This window comes from Ambystoma mexicanum, chromosome 9, assembly GCF_040938575.1.
Source record: "Ambystoma mexicanum isolate Mex_15411 chromosome 9, UKY_AmexF1_1, whole genome shotgun sequence".
Lineage (NCBI taxonomy): Eukaryota > Metazoa > Chordata > Amphibia > Caudata > Ambystomatidae > Ambystoma > Ambystoma mexicanum.
In genome coordinates, this window is record NC_090931.1 from 627791147 (window position 1) to 627813902 (window position 22756).

The 22756-nt window shown below is 45.3% G+C and overlaps 1 protein-coding gene across 1 annotated transcript in view; it reads left to right on the plus strand.

Moving 5' to 3' along the window:
* Positions 1-22756, plus strand: part of LOC138488382 (TLC domain-containing protein 1-like) — a 58733-nt gene that overhangs the window by 23581 nt on the left and 12396 nt on the right. Inside the window, exon 3 of the mRNA XM_069615318.1 lies at positions 3602-3684. Within this exon, the coding sequence (XP_069471419.1) occupies positions 3602-3684 (83 nt within the window). The remainder of the gene's footprint in view (positions 1-3601; positions 3685-22756) is intronic.

Sequence of the window (22756 nt, forward strand, 5' to 3'; positions counted from 1 at the left end):
GATAGTAGGAGCCGCTGCTCAGGTTTTTAGAAACCAGAGCTGGCTAGAACAGAATGGCGAGGATCTATCAGAACACTTACAAAGCGCGTTACAACAGCACAGGGAGCGCCCCACACAAACCAAACCCTGCCAGGCGTTGCCCTTTTGCCCACCCTGATGAAATTGGGAGGATTGGCGAGTGCCACACTCGGACAGATTTCTGAACTTCTGTTAACCTTCATACAACCGACTAACAAAAAAACTCAGCATTTCTGCAGACTTATCTCACTCAAAAATCTCACACAACCATCTCTCGCACAACAACCCGCATGCACTTCACAACACCACAACAACACATAAGCAACACCGACAGCACACGAGGACTGACACCGATCCAATACCCGCACCAAAGCTCAGCACCCGGTGTATACCGAGTTGAAGCTGCCAACAGAACACCACTCCTCTCACTATCCTACTCCCTCTTCACCCTACTAACCCATCCCACCTTCTCATTTGCAGATCCGCCAGAGCGCCTGTGCGTGGTACAAACATTTAACATTATTCAGAGTGAAGTGGTCCTGCCTTTTTGGGAAGTGCCTAATGATAGGATTGTTACAAAGCACGCTGTATTCCAGGTCCCTGTTTTTGCTCCTTTTTCCATAAATCTATATGATATGATATTTTATTTATAGCGCGCCTATTCACATGTGATTCAAGGCGCGACGAAGCACAGGTGGGGAACAAGGGAGGACAAGACAGCGGTCTAAAATGCTGACTACTGTGCAATGTTTACCATGCATAAAGTTCTGGGATGAAAGGGTTTTTAATAAATTTAGAGCTCTCATAATAATATCTATTTCTTATATAGCGCTACATATCTCAGAGCTCTGACACGCATGGCTAACAGTTGACAGTATTACCTTACAGGGTGGTACTCCCTTTGTCGACCTCGGGAAGGATGAAAGGCTGAGTTGCCGGGATTCCAAACTGTCACAGCAGGCTCACAGATATCAGGGGCGAGCCTTCTGACCGGCTGACCCTAAGCAAACATCACATGCATTGTTTCTGGTAAAGAAGCCAGTATTTAACGGACCATAAGTGGAGCGGGGCAAAAGCAGAGCAGCTCAAAGAAAACTAAGTGCCAAGCCTTATAGTGCTGAGTCCAGCCAAACCCACGCACATACCACGCAATAGCTGGCCCCTCAATTGGGGCCACGAGTCTTCACACGTGCTGAGCAGATTACAAGTGTTCGTGTACGTGGCCTCCCTTTGTCCGGTTAGCCTTCCCCATCCGCGTTGCTCTTTTCACTGTTACCCTGCATGCGCAGCTGGTAAGGTAGCTCGGCGAGTTAAGCGCTAGGCTCTGCAGTGTTCTCGCCTTCATCGGTTTGAATCCCAGCAGGTTCGTCTCAGCCCGCCCAAGGTCGATAGCTGGTGTACCATTGAGGCGGGGACATGAAACATATTGTCATCAGTGTAGTTTGTGCAAAGTGAATGGTCAATAGCATTCTTAATTCACGTCTACGCTTGTGTTGTCTGCCCCTCGCCCCGAATCCCCACAGCCTGACTGCGGGGTGAGATAACCCACGTGATGACAAGTCTTGCCATATTGTAATGGGTATTTCCTGAAATGGCACTCTGACCCGGGCCCTTCCAGGAGCTCTGCCCTCTCATCTTGAGAGGAACAGGGCAGTGGGGATAGGAAGCTGCCCTTGTGGGAAAGGGGGGTACCCATCTGGGGAGGCTCCTATGCTCCCTGACACCTGACATATCAGGCAAAGTGCCGAGGCTCTGGATGAACGAGGTTGGCGCTACATCTTGAGACATTCGGTGGTGAGGTCGGCGCTACTTCTTGAAACATTCACTGGTGAGGTCGGCGCTACATCTTGAAACATTCGTTGGTAAGGTCGGCGCTACATTTTGAAACATTCACTGGTGAGGTCGTCGCTACATCTTGAAACATTCTGTGGTGAGCTTGGCGCTACATCTTCAAACAATCAGTGGTGAGGTCGGCGCTACATCTTGAAACATTCCGTGGTGAGCTTGGCGCTACATCTTGAAACATTCAGTGGTGAGGTCGGCGCTACATCTTTAAACATTCAGTGGTGAGGTCGGCGCTACATCTTGAAACATTCATTGGTAAGGTCGGCGCTACATCCTGAAACATTCAGTGGTGAAGTCGGCGCTACCTCTTGAAACATTCAGTGGTGAAGTCGGCGCTACCTCTTGAAACATTTAGTGGTGAGGTCGGCTCTACATTTTGAAACATTCAGTAGTGAGCTTGGCGCTACATCTTGAAACATTCAGTACTGAGGTCGGCGCTACATCTTGAAACATTCAGTGGTGAGGTCGGCGCTACATCTTGAAACATTCGTTGGTAAGGTCGGCGCTACATCTTGAAACATTCAGTGGTGAGGTCGGCGCTATATCTTGAAACATTCAGTGCGGAGTTCTGCAAAGCGTTTTCTGCATTTTTCCATTGCTGGCAAGTTGTGTTTATCTTTTTCTTAACAACTTGCTTCATCTTATAATGGCCATTGCCCTGCAAGTTCAATATGAATGTCAGCCAACAAACCCTGCTGTTTTTTAGTTTCGGCTATAAGGTGGCACTTTTGCGGCACCTGTAAGTTGAAACGAACGTATTAGAGTACAGCTAGGGAGAGAGGGCATATGTGGAGGGACACACAGCTTGTAGGTGTTGTTTGGTTATTTACCCACCCATTGACTGCCCCTGACAATGCTAATTCCTATGCCCATCCCCACCCACTTACTGCCGCTTCTCTCCCAAAACACACCCTCCTGGGATTTCTTTGAGCTAACTTTATCAAGCCTTAAAATCAAACTTTGCAACATGACTGTCTGGTTTTTTTCAAAGCAGTCTTCTGAGAGCTAATGTTTAAATTGGAGCTGTAAACCTTCCACTGGTGTAATAAAAATGTTGGAACCAGGTCTGCCTTCAGCCACTCGATTTATAAGCAGAATAGGTGTCCTTCCCCGAAGTCCTGTTAAAAGAAGCATTGGCAAAGCCAACAGTTTCAGCTTGTGTATAGGTATTAGATAGGCATTTGCCAGGCACCATTTTCGAGCTGCTACCATTAATGGCCGGGTAGCACCATTGCGGCAGTGCCTGGCAAATTCCTTTCCCATATCCCTACACAATCAAAAACGTGTTGCCATTGTCAATGCTTGTTTTTAACAGTGTAGATATTAGATTGTATGAAGTATTTTTGTGCATTCCTGTCACTGTTAGGCCCCTGCTAATATATCCAACTTTGCTGAATTTTAACGGTTTTGAAACGTTCTTTATAGTAACACTCACTTCATCGAACACTTCACAATCCGTGAAACACTGAAACACATCTGCCTTGTCGTAGCACACTATTTGATGCAGTCAGTAGATTTTGACAACCTGAGACTTTGGGGTGACCGTTTGCGCAGGTTGTCTCTAACGATCACACACTCCTTAAAGGATGACGGTTCGAACTGTTCCCCACTAACAGCAGAGCGCACTCGTGTTAGTGGGGAAGAGTGCACGCTCAGGAGAGCAGAGCAGGCCAGACACACGCTCACAGAACGCAGGCACGTTCAGAGTGCACGTAACTGACGTCTGTTCTTCTTGCAGGGTATTTCATTGTGGATACAGCCGACATCATCCTGAATGGGCAGTCCAGAGCGTCATGGGAGTTCCTGCTCCACCACGTGCTGGTAAGTATCGGAACTACCTGAGCTACAATGGGACGAGGGGGGGGATAGAGAGGGGGAGAAAGAGCGAGCAAGAGGGAGAGGTAGCAAGATAGAGAAAGCAAGTAGGAGAAAAAGCAAGATAGGGAGAGAGACCTCAAGAGAGAGAGCAAGCAAGAGGGAGACAGACACCAAGAGAGAGAGAGAGAGAAAGCAAGCGAGAGCGAGCTAGTGGTAGAGAGAAAGTGAGAGAGAGACGTCGAGAGAGACATCAAGAGAGCGAGAGGAAGTGAGAGAAACAAAGTGAGGGTACAAATAGAGACGGCGAGAGGGAGAGGAAGCAAGAGGTCGAGGAAGCAAGGGAGAGAGAGAGAGAGCAAGAGAGAGAGAGAGAGCAAAAGAGAGGAAGCGAAAGCAAGAGAGAAAACGAGAGAGAGACATCAAGAGGGAGAGAGAGAAAGTGAGAGACATTAAGAGAGAGAGCAAGAGGGAGAGAGAAAGTGAGAGATATCAAGAGAGCAAGAGGGAGAGGGAGCAAGATAGAGAAAGCAAGCGACGGGAGAAAAAGCAAGATGGGGAGAGAGAGACATCAAGAGAGACAAAGCGAGCGAGAGGGAGGGCGAGGGAGAGGGAGGGCGAGGGAGAGAGAGCCATCAAGAGAAGGCAAGAGAGCAAAAGGGAGGGAAGTGAAAGCAAGAGAGAACAGGAAAGCGAGACCTGCTACAGCTCCACAGATTCCTGGTAGTCCTCTAATACGAGAGAGAGAGAGAGAGAGAGAGAGAGAGAGAGAGAGAGAGAGAGAGAGAGAGAGAGAGAGAGAGAGAGAGAGAGAGAGAGAGAGAGAGAGAGAGAGAGAGAGAGAGAGAGAGAGAGAGAGAGAGAGAGAGAGAGAGAGAGAGAGAGAGAGAGAGAGAGAGAGAGAGAGAGAGAGAGAGAGAGAGAGAGAGAGAGAGAGAGAGAGAGAGAGAGAGAGAGAGAGAGAGAGAGAGAGAGAGAGAGAGAGAGAGAGAGAGAGAGAGAGAGAGAGAGAGAGAAGAGAGAGAGAGAGAGAGAGAGAGAGAGAAGAGAGACCGAGAGACCGAGACCGACCGACCGACCCCCTCAGCAAGCGCTGCTTTAGTAGATCAGATAAAGGGCTCTCGATCTTGCGCCACCGGGTAGAAGCGGTGGTGGAGCTGAGGCAAGTGACCAGCATAAGGCAACATTATGCTTCCTCCTCCTCTGCTTCTGCCTTTCTCTCGCCCTCTCTCCCTCCCTCTCCTTTACCCACTGCCCTCAGCTAAAGAGTAGTGAAAAGCACCTCACAAGTAATCCACATAACATGGCCAAAGGATTAGATAGTGTATATCAGAGGCGTTGCTGGGGGGTGGGTCTTTTGGTTGAGCCCCAGATAGAACCTCAGGGGGCTACAACCGAAAGGCTAGCTAGCCCTGAGTCCTGACAGTCCCGACATTAGCATAGCCCCCGGATCTTTTCCAGACCTAGTAACACGTCTGTGCATAAGGCTTAATCGCGGGGATGAGCTGCCCGTTTTCTAGGCCATCTCTGGGGTCAAGGGGCGGCATCACCTGGGTGAGGAGAAGGCCATCTCTGGGGGTGAACGGGAAGCCATTTCCAGGGGCTGAATTGGAGGTCATCTCGGCGAGTTTGGGGGGCGCAGGGGCCTTCCACTGTCCTGTTGAAAGCGTGCATTATTGTCCTGCTGCTCAGTAATGTCTGCCTCGTTCATGTGGCCCTACGAGTGTGCCTCATGCCTCTTGTTTGCAGTTGTTGGACTGTCACAGGAGCTGTTTTAGATTGGGCAAAACTGGGGTACACAAAGCGGTGGATATCCCACACTGAAGTCCTTTCGCATCACACCAATTGCAACATGTACCTGTGAAAAGTAATCAAAGAATAGCCATGGCAACCTACATAGCAACGGAACTTTCAATACAGGAATAAGCTTTGTGGTTTGCTCGCTTGGCAGGAAGGGCAGGCACTTCCGGTTGTGTAATGGCCACCGTGAGCCACTGCAGCAGAGCAGTAGAGTCCGCCAGGAACTTGCCTTCCTGCGGCTAGGGCGGCTCCTGCTGCGACTCTTTCTTTGAAAGCCAGTCCTGGGTCAGAGTACTTGAAGCGGCTGACCTTGGCACATGTGTTTTTACGTCAGTTGTAAGTGTGCTTGACTGCCACTGGCATGGCTTCTTAGCGCTGTGGCTAGTACGGGTTTGCCGAGTTGCACAGGTCTAGGTTTTTTGAGGAGCCCAGTCCGACCACACATAATAAATGGCAAAACATACATAGCTGACTACTCAAACTACATCGTGAAAAAGATAGAATGCCCAAAATATTGGATGAAAAAGGTAGAATGGTCAAAATATTTAATGAAAATGCTGAATAGACAAAAAAGTGGAATTTTAAAATAATCTTTTAGCGGTGGGACGAGGGTGGAAGAGTGGTAAGGCAGCCAGGAACCCCGTTGCTGGTTACGGTTTAGGTGACCGTAAGAGAGCATGTGGGTTGGGGCGGGGGTGCTTTATTTTTAAGAAGAAAGTAAGTGGTGTTGGGGCTATTTGAACCATTATGTTCATTCATTCATTCATTTATTCATTTTGTCATTTGTTATAGCCCCTTTCACCATAATTATGGTCCCAACACGCTTTTGGTTGAACGCACTAGGAGGGAACGGAGTCCAAAAATATGGGAGTTTGGGAGGTGCTATTATGCGTGTGTGCATTTCAGTCATTAAAGTTATGCGAGGGTGGCCATGGACCCTGGCAGTCACCCATGTCTATATGACGTGTGTATGAGCGCAGCTGAGGTATACTATGGACTAGAGGGGGCGTGGTATTGTGTTTAAGGAGAGAGAGTGTTATGCGGGAAGCTACAGTTCCAATTTGTTTCGTTAAATGTAGCTTCATTCTTATGGCAGAGGTGATGTGCAATAGTGTTTGTGTTATATGTGAGTGCAGGGTGTGTGGAAGTGAGCCTGTGCCTTCCGCTAAGTTGCAAAGGTGCGGTGTGCGAGGGGAGAAATGGGTTAGCTGTACAAACAACAATGTCTATTTTCTGTGTTCCATCTACGTGAAAGGAACAGCGCTGCGTTACACAGGTGATCGAAGTGCTCGATGAATCCATAATGCACGATTACATGCGGCGGCCTGACCCATCATCCTTTGCTTTCCAGTTACCTGCCGTGCCAAGCAGGAGCGAGGGGCGCGAGGTGTGTGGTTGATCGCCTACGGGATGATCAGCGTGATTTTTCCCAAGGTGCATTTCAAGTGTGATGCATTGCTCCCTCCATGGCCATATGGATGCCATACCTGTGTTTAAAATACTAATATGTAAATGAAATGATATTTTATTTATATCGCGCTCGTACACAAGTGTTTCAGAGCGCGATCATTTTTTGGGGGTTTTTTAAATGAAATGATAGTTTTTTTAAAAAACAAGAAGGGGCTTCCAGTACTACCCATCACCTAGTCACAACTGGAATGTACAATTAATAAATCGCACACAAAGACCAGAAGGAAAGACTCTTCCATCTGATAAGGAGTTATGAGTCAACAGCAACTACAAAAAACATATATGTAAAAAGTGCACATTGATTGTATTTCATAGTTCATAAACAATACATAAGTAATTTACATGTTTACAGACGTGAATAGCATTGACGTGTTCTTGTAGAAGAGAAACCACCCTACGGACACATTTTTCTCATTTTTTTGCCATGTAAATGAATACACAGTGATCAACACACCTTGATTGTGCACAGTCGCCCTGGTTGGAACTCCACATATGGTGTGCAAATGATCCTACAACTAAACAGCCATTTGTACTATTAGACTTTGGTTTTTTAAAATACTAATGACATCACAGATTATTTTTCATTTTATTGGATTTAAAAGCTGTAGCAATTACATCCTTTGCTATTCAACTTTTTTCATTCAAGGTGTATGCATTCTGGCCTTTCACTTTATTATAATTTTTATTTTACAGAAGCCATGTATACATCACGGAAAGCCATACATTGCAATATTCATTACACTGCACAGAGAAACAGTTGTGATATAGTGTGCCACCGCACAACGATACCGGACAGCGTGATCATTTTACAGGCTGCAGCGTGGGTCACTGGTACTTGGTAGTGCTGGAGCACGCCTGGCCCCATAGTTCCATGACCCCGGATGGACCTGAGTTGAAAAGAGGAACGGCATGCCCCAGCCCATTCTATGGTAGACCGATATGGAGGCCCCGCCCACCGTGCTACTGTAAGCAGGCCCAGCTTTACGCACCATGGTACGTTTCTATCCTTCAGTAGCGTAGGGTACGCACCCTGACTGAGGAGACCCCGTAGCATTGGAGGTGTAATTACATTGCTCTGTTAAGTGGCAGACACAGGACAGGACTTTGGAAGTCCCATTCGTGGATCTGGTACAACTCCTAGGTGGCCAACTCATTGCAACCGCTTCCCTGTATTTTTCGTGGAATTGTTATGGGGGGCATGTCCCCCATGCCTCTCTTCTACTTCCCCAGTTCTTCCCCGACCCCTAACTACTCTTAAAATGTCGCTAATAAAATGTGACAGAACAGCCTTTGATGAGTTGGCCTATACAAGTTGGTCCAGCGCCCATTCGATATGCACGGCTTGTATCTTGAAGTTGTAATGGAATCAAAATGCAACTACCCTGTAGATGGGATGGAAGCGTTGTAGAATGACATGTATGAGCTTACGTAGAAGTGTATAAAATTACGTGCAGACATGGACTAGCAAGACAAGTGTCATTGAGTGCAGAGGTATATTTATGTAATTGTGAATGGGCCGCATGGCATATGCATTCCATTACATTTATATCGACTGGCATATCCCCTCCAGTGTCCCCCTCTCTGCTACCTCTGCCCATCTATAAGACCAATATTGGGTAATAATTGCAGTACGCCATATGAGCACATTGCAGCGTTAGTGGTTAAGCATTGCAAATTCCTTGAAGCATGACACACATAAGCACTACTGTTTGAAAGAGACACTTCATCAGCTCTAATATTGACATGGCATCCTCATGCTTCAATTTCCTTCCTTGTTTTAAAACAGAGCCTTTTTTATTTTGAGGAAACCAACGTGATCTGCAGGTCGCAGGTTCGAATCCCGGCAAGGCCAACTCAGCCTTTCATCCTTCCGAGGTCGATAAATGAGTACCAATTTTTGTTTGGTGATATTGTATATAAATATGTGCTCTGTAAAGCGCTTTGCATTAAGGCGCTATATAAATAACACACCATTATCATTATTCTATATCTATTCTACAGCGGGGCAAAGCCGTGTCTGCTGGCCGCATGGCGTGTGAATGTCTGCTGAGGTATGGGTGGGTCACTGTCTCAGAGCAGGGTCTGCTCAGGGTATGGATCTGTTGGTTTCCCAGAGAGCCAGTTCCCAGATGCCTAAAACTGGCCTCACCTCCTGCCAAAGCACCGCAAGTACTTGAATTGGATGAGATTAGCCCAAATCAAGATGTTATCATTGACAGGACACTGACTCTATGGATGGCCCATGCAGTGCTTTAAGGGGAGTGAGAAATCGAGAGGGGGTTACAGCGATAGGGTGTGGCCTAAATGATGGGTCTGGCTTAAATGATGGGTGTGGCCTGAAGTGTCCCGAGCACCCCACAATCAAAAAGAAAAGTTGCCGGGTTACTTTTTTTGTTTGTTTGATTGTCCCATGCTGGGGATTCACCCGAGCCCTGCTAGTGACAAGCCAGTGGGGAATTGCACTGTGCTATTTCTTAGGTGCTCGATTCATTTTGTTTCATTCAATAGACTGTGTCAAGCAATCTCCTGAAGGAAACCATTCCCGGCCCACTTAAAGCCCTGGGCCCATGCCAGAAGAACTCAACCCGCAGCCCTTGCCTGGCAAATGCCAACAGCCCATATGAACTACTGTACTGGTTTGCTTTTCAGGTGTTCCCCTGCATGCACCTCCTGCCAAAGTATCAGGCCACTTGCAGCATCTTACAAAGGTCTCGGAGCAGTGTCCCCTGAACAACTCTATGGATTAGAGCCTCTTAGAGCAGTGCATGCTGGGGGATGGAAGGGGCGTAAGTTTTAGTAATGATTAGATTCATGTCTAATCTGGGTACAGAGCGGTTAGCGACTTAGAGCAGTGGCTGCTACGAGTATAAATGGATCATGGTTTATTTGATTTGTATTATTAGAGTCTGATGGGGTAGGCAGGGGTGTTGCTAGGTCTGGAAAAGACCGGACTGGGGCCTAGCTAGCCTTTTGGTTGTAGCTCCTGAGATTCTTTAGGGGGTTACAACCAAAAGTCCAGGGGCTATAGCCTCCTTAGCCCCCCCCCCCAGCTCTGGGGGTAGGCATGATAAGGGTCTTTCCAGGAGTGTCTTTTGGATGCATTAATGGTGCAGGAGTTGTATTGAGCTGTAGATTCTGGGTGTCATCGATGGGTTGGGGTCTTAGCCCAATAATACTTTAGAAAACAATGCACTAAGATCTTTCAAGCAATGACTGCTAGGAGTACGGATAGGTTAGGGTCCTAGACCTGCTTCTGCTTGGGGTATGGGTGGCTTAGGGTTTCTCAAATAAAAAGCTACTGGTGTTATGGCTGCGGCAGAGTGTCTGAGAGCAGATACCCCTGGGTGTATTGGTGGTTAGGGCCCCAGAACAATGTCTGCTGGTTGCATGACTTGCGTCTTGGGTCAGTTGGGGCATTATCGTGCTAGGATCCTGAGGGCAGCTTCTGCTGAACTATGATTTGGGGTTTAAAACACTACCTTATGTGGATATGGATTGTGGATTTGCTGCAGTGTCTAGCTCTGTGTGGCTGTGATAGGAAGAAAGAGCAAAACAGCCCAAGTGGTGTTTGGCTTGCCAGCAAGGAGAATGCTGATGCCACCTAAGCATGTGAAGATCAAGTCTTGGTAGATACGTCTCTTTTTGGTAGGAAAGACACTACAAAGCATGAAAAGTTGATATCATGCAATCTGTTTTGGGCTATGGGAGTCTTGAAGATGGCATAGTTGAGTGTTATCCATGCGGGGATTAGTGGATGGTGAAGATGTGCGTTCTGGAGGCAATGTAGTGTTAGGTATTATTGCTCTTGGCAATGGAAAATCTGTTGGTGCTGGTGAATGTTTCAGTGGAGGTAGCTATGGTTGCATCGGGGAGGGGGTTGATCCATTTTCTGATGGCTTTGAAAGTGCATTAGTCTTGTTATTCACTTCCATGATCAGTGTTTGCTAGTGGGCTTCTTTGGCTGTGGTAGTGTGTTTCTTTTGAGTGGTAGAGACAGATTTGAGTGCGTCATAACCAATGACTCTTCTTTTACTTGCGGATGTCCCTTTTGCTTTCGTTGAACTCTTGGGTGTACTTGGGATCAGGAGGGTTTGGACAGGGCCTTATCGGTTTTGGGGTTTCGGTGATATATCTTTGTCTATGTTGCTCTTTAGTTGTGGTTGAGGGCAGTGAGTAGGTAGCCAATTTGGAGCAAGTCTGATATAAGGACTGCCAGGTCAGTGATGGTCAGTGTAGAGAGAGCCGAGGGAAAGTCCTTTATGGAGTGTGATAGTTGTTTGAGGAGTTTAAATTGATGGGAGGCGATGGGAGAGTTATGGTGAATGAAGAGTGAAACGGTAAAGTGGTCTGACTAGTCAGGAGGAAGACGGGTGTAGCTGCGAGTGATGGGAGTTAAGTGATTACTAGGTGAATGAGATTTCCCTTTGTGTGTGTGGGCTTGGTGGTCTATTGGTTGAGGTACGTTGTGTGCTGTTGCATCCTTGTTTTAGTAGATCTCCATCCTTGAAGGCAAAAGTCTCTGGGGGAGATGTCTGTATGGTTTATAGCATTTGGTGTGATGAGATCAGTGAAGTAATCGATGAAGGTTTAGTTTGTGCAGGCAGGTCTATACATAGCTTGTGTTAAGTTTTGACGCGGGAAATCGGCAGGTATGCTGTTGGGAGCATCTTTTGGGTGTGGCTTCTTGGATGTCATGGAGCCATGTTGCCTTGTGAAGGACTGCTAAACCACTGGCAGTGTTTTGTGTACCGTCAATGTGTATTTGGTGTCTCGTGAGGGTGTGTATTTGGTGTCTCGTCAGGGTGAAGACATCGAGGATGTGTGCAAGTGTTGGGATGAACCAGGCTTCCATGATGAAGAGTGTAGTGGATTTATGAGCAGGTATGGTGTTGGCAATATCAGCTGTGTGACATACAGTTGAATGGGCGCTGATAAGCATGTGGTCTGGGATGTTCTATTTTTAGGGCCTGTTTTTGTACTGAGTGGAATATGGATCTATTTGGCAGTTTGGCCATGGGGGTTGCTCAGGATTGTGTGAGGTTTATGGGCCCAGGTAAGGACGGAAATCTTACGCTGGGCGCTTGGTGTTTTGGTGTTGGGCACACTGTATGGTAGTCTACGTACCTGTGGTCAAAGGACATGGGGGTTTGGCACTTGGCTTATCGTGATTCCGGATCGAACCATACATGAGTTTCTGCAAATGCTGCACTTGCCTTATTTTGGGTTGGCCTTCTAATTCTCAGATGAGGATGCACTATGATTGCTGTGAAAAAAAATGCACGATCCGGAAGAGGCAAAGATGATATCATGTACCGCAGCCTCTCCTCTTTCTCTGCTAGTGCAGGTGTCTCACCCAGTCACTAACAAATCCTTACACTCAACAGACACTAATCTCTCTCTAAACTCCAACACACATTAATACCCACGTCACACACGTCCTTAAAACATCCTTATTCATGCACGCTCACAGCGGACACCCTTCTCTCGAAGATCCTGATCCATACAAACCTACATCAAACATTGATCAGATCTCAAACCCATCTGTAACCATAATACATTACTGCATGTTACGTTAACATGTTATGCTAGTGTAGCGATTGCTCCCCTGCCTCCAGCCTCTAAAGGACACAGCCCTCAGATGCATAACCCAACCATGCTCCAAACAGACACTGCTCTGACACCAGAACCCACTGCTACCACCAACAGACACCGCTCTGGGAGCGCAGCACCCAGACAGAACTCCAGAAAACGCTCTGCAGAGAGGCACTAACCAATCTTCACTCCCATTTGAAACTACACTAAGAGACCCTGACCCATTCATGCTCCCACAAGGCACCACTTTGAGAGCGGCTAACCCATCCTCACCCCCCAAGCCACTGCACTGTGAGACCCCAAACCAGCTATTCCTCCAGTAGACACTGGTCACAGACCATGCCCATGTATTATATGTGCAAATGACCTTGATCTGAGAAACCTATACCCCTCCCCGCCTCCAGTGGACACTGGTCTGGGAGTCCTTCACCCAGCCATGCACACCGCAGACAATACTCTGAAACCTGTGAATCCACGCTTACTCCCAGTAGACACTGCAACAAGACGATAACCCATGTATACAAGCAAGAAAAACACTGTTTAGAAACCCAACCAATTCAAACAAACAGAAGGCGCTGACATGAGGAGTACTACCCCATGCGTACTTCTCAACTAAGACTGGGCTCACCGACAAACCACATTAACATTCAGTGCGATTATTAGAATCACAAAAGAAGAGGACACAATCTCCATTGAAATTCACCATATGAACATTTCTCTTATGCGTATTTATAGTGGATATTCTGAAAATGTCACTGGCCTTTTGTATTCTGGTGGTTGGCAATACCTGCATTATCCCTGAAAACACTGCTCTAACACACCCATACACCAGGCAGACACTGCTTTGAGAGCTTACACCATCTATACTTTCAGTACGTGATGTACTAGGACTGTAACCCATTCTGTGCTCTAGCACCTTGAAGCATCTGTGTGCTAGATGGAATTACCAATAAAATATCTCAGACCCAATGATCAGACAGACTCAAAGGAGATGGTAAAATACTGCTTTAATCTCAAAGTAAAGCAGGTCGAATAAACACTCATCAAATTTATACTCAGTTTATATAAAGCTAGATACATCATCCATTGACGTCATCCTACGTGACAAACTGTAAAACCTATTGAGGGGTGGGATTGGATTAGGGTAACATGTCTACATACGGGTTGTACGCATGGTAATCCCTTATTTGTGGTCTCTTGTCTGTGAGACACACCCTGAGCTACTTCGATACATGTGGTGTAATATACTCGTCATAGCAGAGATTATGGCAGCGGAATAATAATTTGCAACATTGTATGTAAAAGTGCATGGCAGGCTTTTCTGATTGGTTGGCAACCCATATCTAACCTTGGACATTTGGCTCGCTAGCAGCACATACATAGAAACTAAACTCAGGTGCTTGGAAATACGTCAGCTCTCCCCTTGTCTTCCCAATTAGTCTACCCTGTCTCATTGGTAGGCCTTATGCTAGTGTCTTCTGTTTGAAGGCTGACCTTGTCAGTCTGCCCTGTCTTGGGACATTCAAAGCAGTGTAGGCACATTATTATCTTAGCCTCAGACTTAATGAATAGCCCTTGTTTGCGAGCTCTCCATCATGTGTTACAAGACCAGGAATTTGTCCATTTTCAACGGTGTATTAAACGCCATTTAATTCAATTATGCTGGGTGCAGTTGCTCCTCTTGGTGTTTAGAGACTTGCTCGCTCTATCCCATTAAAAACGTCATGCCCTTTTTAATTGTCCAATACTTGGAATTTCGTAAATGTTCTTGTTCCTCCTAATCTTTGGGAAATATGTCCTTGCACATGGTCTGTTAGTAGACTCCCTTTGTGCTTGTCCTCCATCTCTCGAAATAGCAACCTTTTTTCCAAGCCAGTATACTCCTCTATTTTGCGAGTGAAAACAACTTCTTCATCATCGTTTCACTTTAAGATGCTGGGCTCATATTTTGAGTTAGTGGGTTGATTGACAGAAACCGTTGTCCATTTTGTTTTGATGGTCGTCTTAAACGTTGAATATATACCTCTCACAAGCAAGCTTCTATGTATTCTTTCTACCTTGCGTTGCAGCGTATTTACAGTTGTTGACCAGTGAGTTAATTCATTCTTCTTTGTGTTCATTATTACTGTATCATAGGGTACATGTTTCTCTTAGTTCTTCAGTCACATCGTCATTCTTAAGTATTTTCATATTGTTTCAGCAAAGGTTCTTATATCTTTTTTATGACATTCCTTTGCTGCATCAGACTTTGGTTTAACGCTCATTCATTCTGTTCATGGCTCCATTTCGACAGCTTGGCCAAGTACATCCTTCTTGGTAACTTTCCTCTACTATGTCAGCTTGTGGGTATACTCTGAAGGATTGTCTGAGTGCATATTGTCTCTCATGTACTCGACGATGTGTAGGAATATTGCAAGGATTCAGGCATGGTTCCCCATCATGGCTCTTTGTCATCCCCGATATGATGGTGGCAAGGGGGCAGGAACTAAGCAGAAGACAGGTACCCCCCTCCTCTCCATTTCCCTTCTGGTGGAGTTCTCGACCAAACTCTTTGCTTCTTCTGCAGCTCCTGCTATGTCGTCTTCTTCTACCATTTCATCATATGTTCTTTTCTTTGGAACCCATACCTTCATCACCCCCCTTAGGTTATCAGCATTTTGTATATGTTCATCCAAACTCCAGGTCATAAATCGTCAATCTCCTGTTGGTGAACAGAATCTCCATCGTCCCACATACTACTTCCGATCCTTGGGATAGTGATACTTAGTTCCTGGAGGTGCAAAGGTACTTTTCTTTATGTGCTCTTGGGTGCTGGCTTCAGTTTGCTCAATTGTTCCAGCTTTAATATCAACCATTATCTTCATTCCAATAGCTTTCTTAGCTGTCTTCTTACATTGTCCCACAATGATCGCTTTTGAGACAGAATCCTAGCAATATGACCACTAGTATTGCTCCAAGCATCTTGAACGCATTTTCTAATGCCCAACTCGTAATGAGGCCCATAGTGTTTAACATCCCCATTCAGGCCAATTCAAAGTGCTGTTGGTGAAGAGGAGTAACGGAAGGCGGGGTGGGTGTATAAGAAAGGAAATAAGGAGGCAGATGCGATGGGGCAGCTGCAAGAGAAAACAGAGGGATAACTGACCAGAAAAAGCGTCTGACTTTGAGTTAGGGCTTATGCACCGCAGTAAGAAGGGGAATAGAAGAGGGTTTACAGGCATGCAGTTATCTCCCCCACACACACACTGGCTGCACGCATGCCCTTCCCGTTCCCTGGACCTCTCCCTGAAGAATACATTTACATTGGAGAGAAGCAATTGGGTGAATAAAAGTAGGGGGCGATGAGGGCACCTACAGGGACACACCCCTTTTATTTCCTTAGACAGACAGAATTTCTGAAAGGACACGGGCATGTGGGTTGACTCCCGGCCAAGTTCTAGGGACAGGCAGGCTGCAACACTATCCTAGCACAGGGTGGGGAGGCCTAAGATCCAGACCCCAGATTGCTTAGATCACTGTACTGTAGAAGCTGCATTAGAGGGAATGATGTTCCCAAAGAGGGATTTGGGGCTAGCTAGACTTTTTTTTTTGTTGCCTCTGAGCTTCTATCCAGGGCTACAACCAAAATACCCGGGGCTATAGCCCTCCCAACCCCTGCTATCGACACCTCGGGTTAGGGGTGCATTGAGGATACCGGGCACAGAACTCAGTTGATTTCACTCCAGTTGTCAATACCTTTTTTCCATGGAGTGGGTTAGAAAAGAGAGGGCGTTACTAAGGCTTGTAACTCAGGGCAGGATAACACAGTATGTACTGGGAGGTGAAGGGTGGTGTCTGGCTCTAACAGACATAGGGCCTTGTGTGAGAAACCAGAAGGTGTCTCACCCACTAGTCCCCGGCGATCTGTTATCCAGGTGGCCAGGGCAAAGCCATCCATTTTGGATTCAGTTCCTCGGGGTGGACCGGTGTGGAAGGATCACCTGGGTCAGGAGTCTTCGGGGAATGGAAGTGGGTTGGCAAGACGCAGTATCCCCGTCCCTGTAACACTTTTACCCCATCCTATCAGATAGGATACGTAGGAACTCTACACCCCTCTCTTTCCTACACAAACACTTTCACAAGGACAGCCAGCTCTGGGAGAAAACAGACTAACACCTGAGCAGTATACCTGACGTGTGCCAATGCAATGGTCAGGCGAGTTCAGGCAATTACTGACCATCACTCACACCTGACTTCCATTAAGCTTCCCCACATAGATAAAAGGTAGAGCACGAAAGCACACCCTGAGTGAGGCATAACATACGAGGAAGCGGCAGTTTTGAGACAGCTGAAAAAGAGAAGGACAGCAAAACATAAAGATATCGCAAGGGTCGAGGGAAGTTCCCTTGACCTTTTCATGAAAACAGAGTTGTAAACCAATCATAGTCTTCAATTTCATCTACTTCCTCCACCATCTTTGTGTGCAGATTCGTTAATGAAGTTATCGCTTCAGTTAAGGTTCCACTTTCTGCATCATGAGAAGGTATGTACGCACAGCAAAAAGGTCTGACCTTGGCGCACATGCCTCCTTCCATTGCTGTAATCAAATAAGAACATACCGATTCTCAGCCGAATGGCTCTCAATTCTTCTCCAATTGCATTGAATAATTTTATCATTGAGTTGATTGTCTGCAAGAGCTTCCATCTAGTAATCTGGAGCCATTTAGCATTTACTGAAGCTTGAGGTCCTGGCAAGAGTATAGATGTCATTATCATTGCTGTCTTGCTGAACAATTTATGCTCCTCAGATATTATCATAAGACCCTTTTGCTTTTGCTGAGAAATAATTTCTTCTCCTCAATCGGCGAAATTCAGGTGATCACCTCTTTCTTTAATTCATCACGATGGAGCATATTCCTCCCCAGTCCTTAGGCAACTGCATGTAGGCTCTGGATCCACAGGCCCAATATTGATCCATTAACACTGCAGTTCCTCAATCCATTCCTGGGACTTCAATTATATGTTTACATCCCTTATTCTTCCCAACCAGGATCAGACCATTGTCCCTGAAGCATGTTGTTGTATTCTCTAGCAGTATTATAGAAACTGGTCCTGCTTTGTTTTTGACCCATGTGAGTAACTTTGAGTACTCGGCCCATGATTCCAGACATTTGTCACTCACTATCTTCACTATACTGGCTGATTTTTATTTATTTTGACATTTATCTAGCGCACCGAACCCTGAGGCATCTAAGCGCTTTAAGCTTAAGAAAGTGGTTACAACAATTACAAAGTGCAGTAATGTCCATGTACATGAATTGGAAAGCCTGACCTCATGTTACATGGTGGCTACATCAGAGCATACAGTTACAAATGGTAAAGTCCAGGTACATGAATTGAAAAAGCCTTACCTCATGTTGCAAGGCGGCTACATCAAGGCATGCAGTTTTAAAAGGTCAAAGTACGGTACAAACAGTGTTCAAAGTAGTGTCTAGATAAACAAATTTGAGAGTCGAATCTCCTGTTCCGAGGCAGCTACATCAGAACATGTGGTGATAAATAAGCTGGGTACATTATTGTCCAGGTCTAGGGCACAGTTGGGGGCGCCAAACCTAATGATATAGGTAGGTAGGTCAGACATGCAATTGCAGGTGGGGCAAGGTGCAGGCTGCAGAGTGCGGGGAGTCCAATCCAAAAGATACACCTGGGTTGAACAGATGTGCAAAGCAGGCTGCAGAGGCACAGAGCTGAAGGTTACAATATATTGAATACATGTGCAGCGCAGGCTTTGATATGGCTAGGACCCATAGTCAGATGAAGTTTGAGTGCAAGAGCATCCGAGGCAGCAGGGTGACAATTCAGATAGTTACGACATGGGTTACGCATAAGTATCACGTGGGTTCGCGAAGGGACAAATACAATGGATACGGGTGTATTATGCGCAAGTACAACGTAGGCTGCAGTGATGTGTGAATCAAAGGCTGCAGTGGAAGGAGTCTCGGTTGCCGGGGGGATGATAAAGTGGAACGTGCTCTTGTGATAATATTGCTGAGGTAGAGGCCAGAGTATATAGTTAGAGACAGGCTTACCGGCTTAATGCAGGGAGCGAGACGACATTAGCAGCCGCGAGCAGCTTCAATAGATGTGCAGGGCAGGCCAATAGACCTTCTTCCCATCCAGTTCTAGTGAGAATACGTCCATATACCACATCTTGACTATCCTAGTTTTTAAATGGCGTCTGAGCAATTCAACTTATCCATCTGGATAACCCTTATTCATTCTCCTATCTGGGATAGATACATACATTTCTTGGTTGTCCATCCTAATCCATTTTCCATCTTTCTTGTCTTCACATATGTATCTTCATATGGGTATGCCGCCTTGGTTTGCCATCATAACATTGCCCATTTTCCTTCAAATGTTCCTCTGGTCGTGCATGCCGCTAGATGAATGAGGCATTTGGCATCATATGGTGTAATTTCTCTTGCAATAAAAGTTCTTGTCGCACTTATGGCATACAGGATCCAGGAACATACATAGCAGTTTTCATCTGATGTTCTCCTTCCCATTTATTTCATGCGCTGGTACCATAGGTTATTTTTTTAAATGTACTGCAATATCTAAATAAGAGTTTATAGTTTCATGATACTCTCAACTCTCTCTTTGATGTTGAAACAGGAGCATTGTTATATTATGAAATATGGCCGTTATATCTTCAGCAGAGACAATATATGTTTCTGTGTCATTCATTATGCTATCATCTTTTATAACATTTCTAAAGGCCATTGCATAAAGGAAGAAAACACAGATCATGATACCGATGAAGATTACTGTTAATATTACACGAAAGCCTATCGTTTTCTTAGAAGCCCATGGCTCTTTGTTGAAGCGTATCCATAGTATGAATATGCAAATGTATCACCTCCTTTTTAATCAGTTCTATATCAGAAAGTGAAGTATTGTCTCTATTATTACTTTCCAAGCAATCCAACTATTTTTGGGGTTCTCCAAAAATACGACAATGTTTACGTTTCTTCAGATCAAAGCTGAATATGTTTCAGAAATGTAAGACGAAAGAATAACTAAAAGTGTATACCAATATAATGATAGGTATCTTAGGTGAAGAATAGAACGTGGTTTTCTTTTCTTTTCTTTCAAAGCTTGAGCGTTTCTCACATTTTTCCTTTAAGCCTATTCTAGGGAAAATGTTCCACGATTACAGCAAAGGAATGAGTCCGTAGATCAACCCTAATCTAAAAATGTTTAGCTTTCTTTATCCAGGTTCTTGACCATTGATTGTGTGGTCCCCCGTTGACACTCTTCTCTTGCTTGACTGTGGGCTCTTGCTTCACTGGAGATACTTGCTTCACTGGGACTAGGTGCAGGAGAGGTCAATGCTTCACCTTTATAGGGCTTTATAGGGCTTGATATCGTGTAAATGTGATGTGCCTAAGCAAACCTACGCTTGATGCCTAAAAGTGAGACTATATTTTCAAAGAGTTCACCTACAAAATGCGGTCCATTATAGGATCACTAAACTTCGCACCTCCCCCCCCATCTTAGAAATACCTCATGGACTAAAATCTTTGCAGTGCATGCAGCAACAGGACGTGTGCATGGACCTGCTTCAATCCATCCGGAAAAAGGACAAACTACCACTAACAGGTATCGATAACCATTACATGTTTGCAACATATCCACATAGTCTATGTGCAAATGTTGGAAGGGGCCATTAGGTCTAGGGATTACACCTCTCACTGTTCGGACGGTGTCCCCTGTCCTACATTTCTGGCACACAATACAGTTTACAATGAACTGTGCCTCATGTTCACTGAGGTTCGGTACAAGCCAGTCTTCTGCTATTGTAGCAGCTAGACTCTCTCGAGTCACATCCGCGAGATAGTGGAACTTCTCCAACACTCCTCGCGACAATGCTAGAGGTATAACTGGCTTTCCTGTACTGTCCGGTCTCCAAATTGCCTCAGTGGGGGATAAAGAACACCTTCGCTTTTTCCATATCTCCTCTTCTTTTTGCGATGCTCGTCCTTGTATCTCATTTAACTGTGCAATGGACGTCATATTAAATCCTTTCCTTACCAACATGCTTTGCCCTGTCACTTGCATCAACTCTTTTAACTCATCTTCACACATGGTTGAATAATATGCGGCACGTTTAGCCTCTAGGTCTGCGGCTTCGTTCCCTCGAGAAATTAAATCTGTTATTTTTGAATGTGCTGCGTACTTCACAATGGAAACCTCAAGGCCTCCGTGAGCTTATCTAATAGCCCTACATGTTGCACTGGAGTGCTGTCTGCACAGAGGAAGTTCCTCCTCTTCCAACGTGACAGGCCAGCCTGCACGGTTGACGTCGCATAGGCAGAGTCATAATACACGTCACTTCCTCATCCTCAAAACTTCGTAGGGCATCAATAAGCGGGTCTACCTGGGCAGCCTGAGCTGAATAGGTTGATGGCATTCTTCTGCTTATCAATACTTCCAATGTGCCCTGTCGGATCTCCCTTACTACTGCCAAATGTCTCACTCCCATTTTTTGATTGATATTAGATGAACCATCAATGAAGAAGACTTCGCCTCTTTCTAGTGCATTCTCTCTAACATGGGAATATCATTATAACACTCGGTATATGTAACACAGTCATGCACATCATCATCTTCTCCCACTGGTTCAGCTATGAACGTTGCTGGATTCACAATGCTACACCTTACAATTTTGATCGCAGGGTTTGAGGAAATGACTTCATACATCGATGCTCTTTGAGTGGTCAACATACTTTTGGATTTCTCTAAAATTACAAATAATGCATGCTCTACAAATAGAGTTACGGTTACGGAACATCCCATAGTTATACTTGAAGCTTTTTCTATGGAAAAGGAAGCAGCTGCCAAAGATTGTTTCGCAAGGATAGTGTCCTTTCATAACTGGATCTAAAATCCTACTGCAGTAAGCTAATGGTTTATGACCATGTCCTCCTAATGTCGTTTTCTGTATAAGAACTGCTGTCATGACTTCTCCATTTGAATGGGAAAATAAGTAAAATTTGTCACTGTAATTTGGAATCCCTAATACAGGAGCTGTACTAATTGCGTTTTTTAATTCATTAAACCCTTCAGTCATGTCTTCTGTCCACACTAATTTAGTTTTCGCCACCTGTTTCTTTAACCGCTTTTAAAAGTGGTTGAATATAAGTACTGTAGTCAAAGACCCAGGCCCTGCAATAATTGCATAGACCTAACAATTGCTGCATTTGTCTCACTGCATTTGGCTGTACGGTTCCCATGTCTTCTGCTCTTTTAGGTGTAATTTTTCTTCCTTCATGCAATATTAACTGTCCTATTTATAATACTTTTTCCTGAGAATACTGTAATTTTTCTTTGTCTACTTTGTACCCTTTTTCTGCAAGTATCATCATAAGTTTGACAGTCTTCTCTACATTTCTCTTCTGTCTCACTGCACACTAAAATGTCATCCACGTATTGAATTATGGCGCTTTAGAGCACAACATTTCCCAAGTCCATCTGAAGGACTCTATTAAAAATAGAAGGGGACTCACAGTACCCCTCAGCAAACAAGTATGTTTCAGGTGAATCGTTCTAAATGAAAAGGAAGTCAAATTCTGTGAGTCTTCATGGAGGGGAATTGAGAAAAATGCATTTTTCAAATCGACAACAGGAACATACCTGGCTGTTGACAGGATATTGCACAGTATTGTTGCAGGGTTTGGAACTAAAGGAAATTCTGCTTTGACTATATGATTTAGAGGGTGAAGGTCCTGGATAAATCTCCACAACGCCCCCTTTTGATTGTTTTGACAGGGTACGCAGCTGTGTTGCATGGAGAATCTGATTGTATCCACCCTAATGAAACAAGGCATTTTAGTACCGTTTCAAATATCCCCTCATCCGCTTCTCTGGACATCAGGTACTGTTTTGCACGTGGCAAAACGGCTCCTGGTTTGAGCTTAATTGTCACTGCTCCTACTCCTTTCAATAGGCCCACGTCATATGGATTTGTAGTCCATAAGATACTTGGCACTTTTTCCATGTCTTCCTGGAAAAAATGGCGGCTTCATTTTTACCAACACCAGTCCCTGTGGTACCTCTATGCTCTCAACTTTAATCCAATAAGTGAGACTTATGAAGAATACTAATTCGTCATTTGAATAGACATCCCAAAATAGTTCCTCCTCTGTCAATTCTGTCAGTCTATATCCTTCAT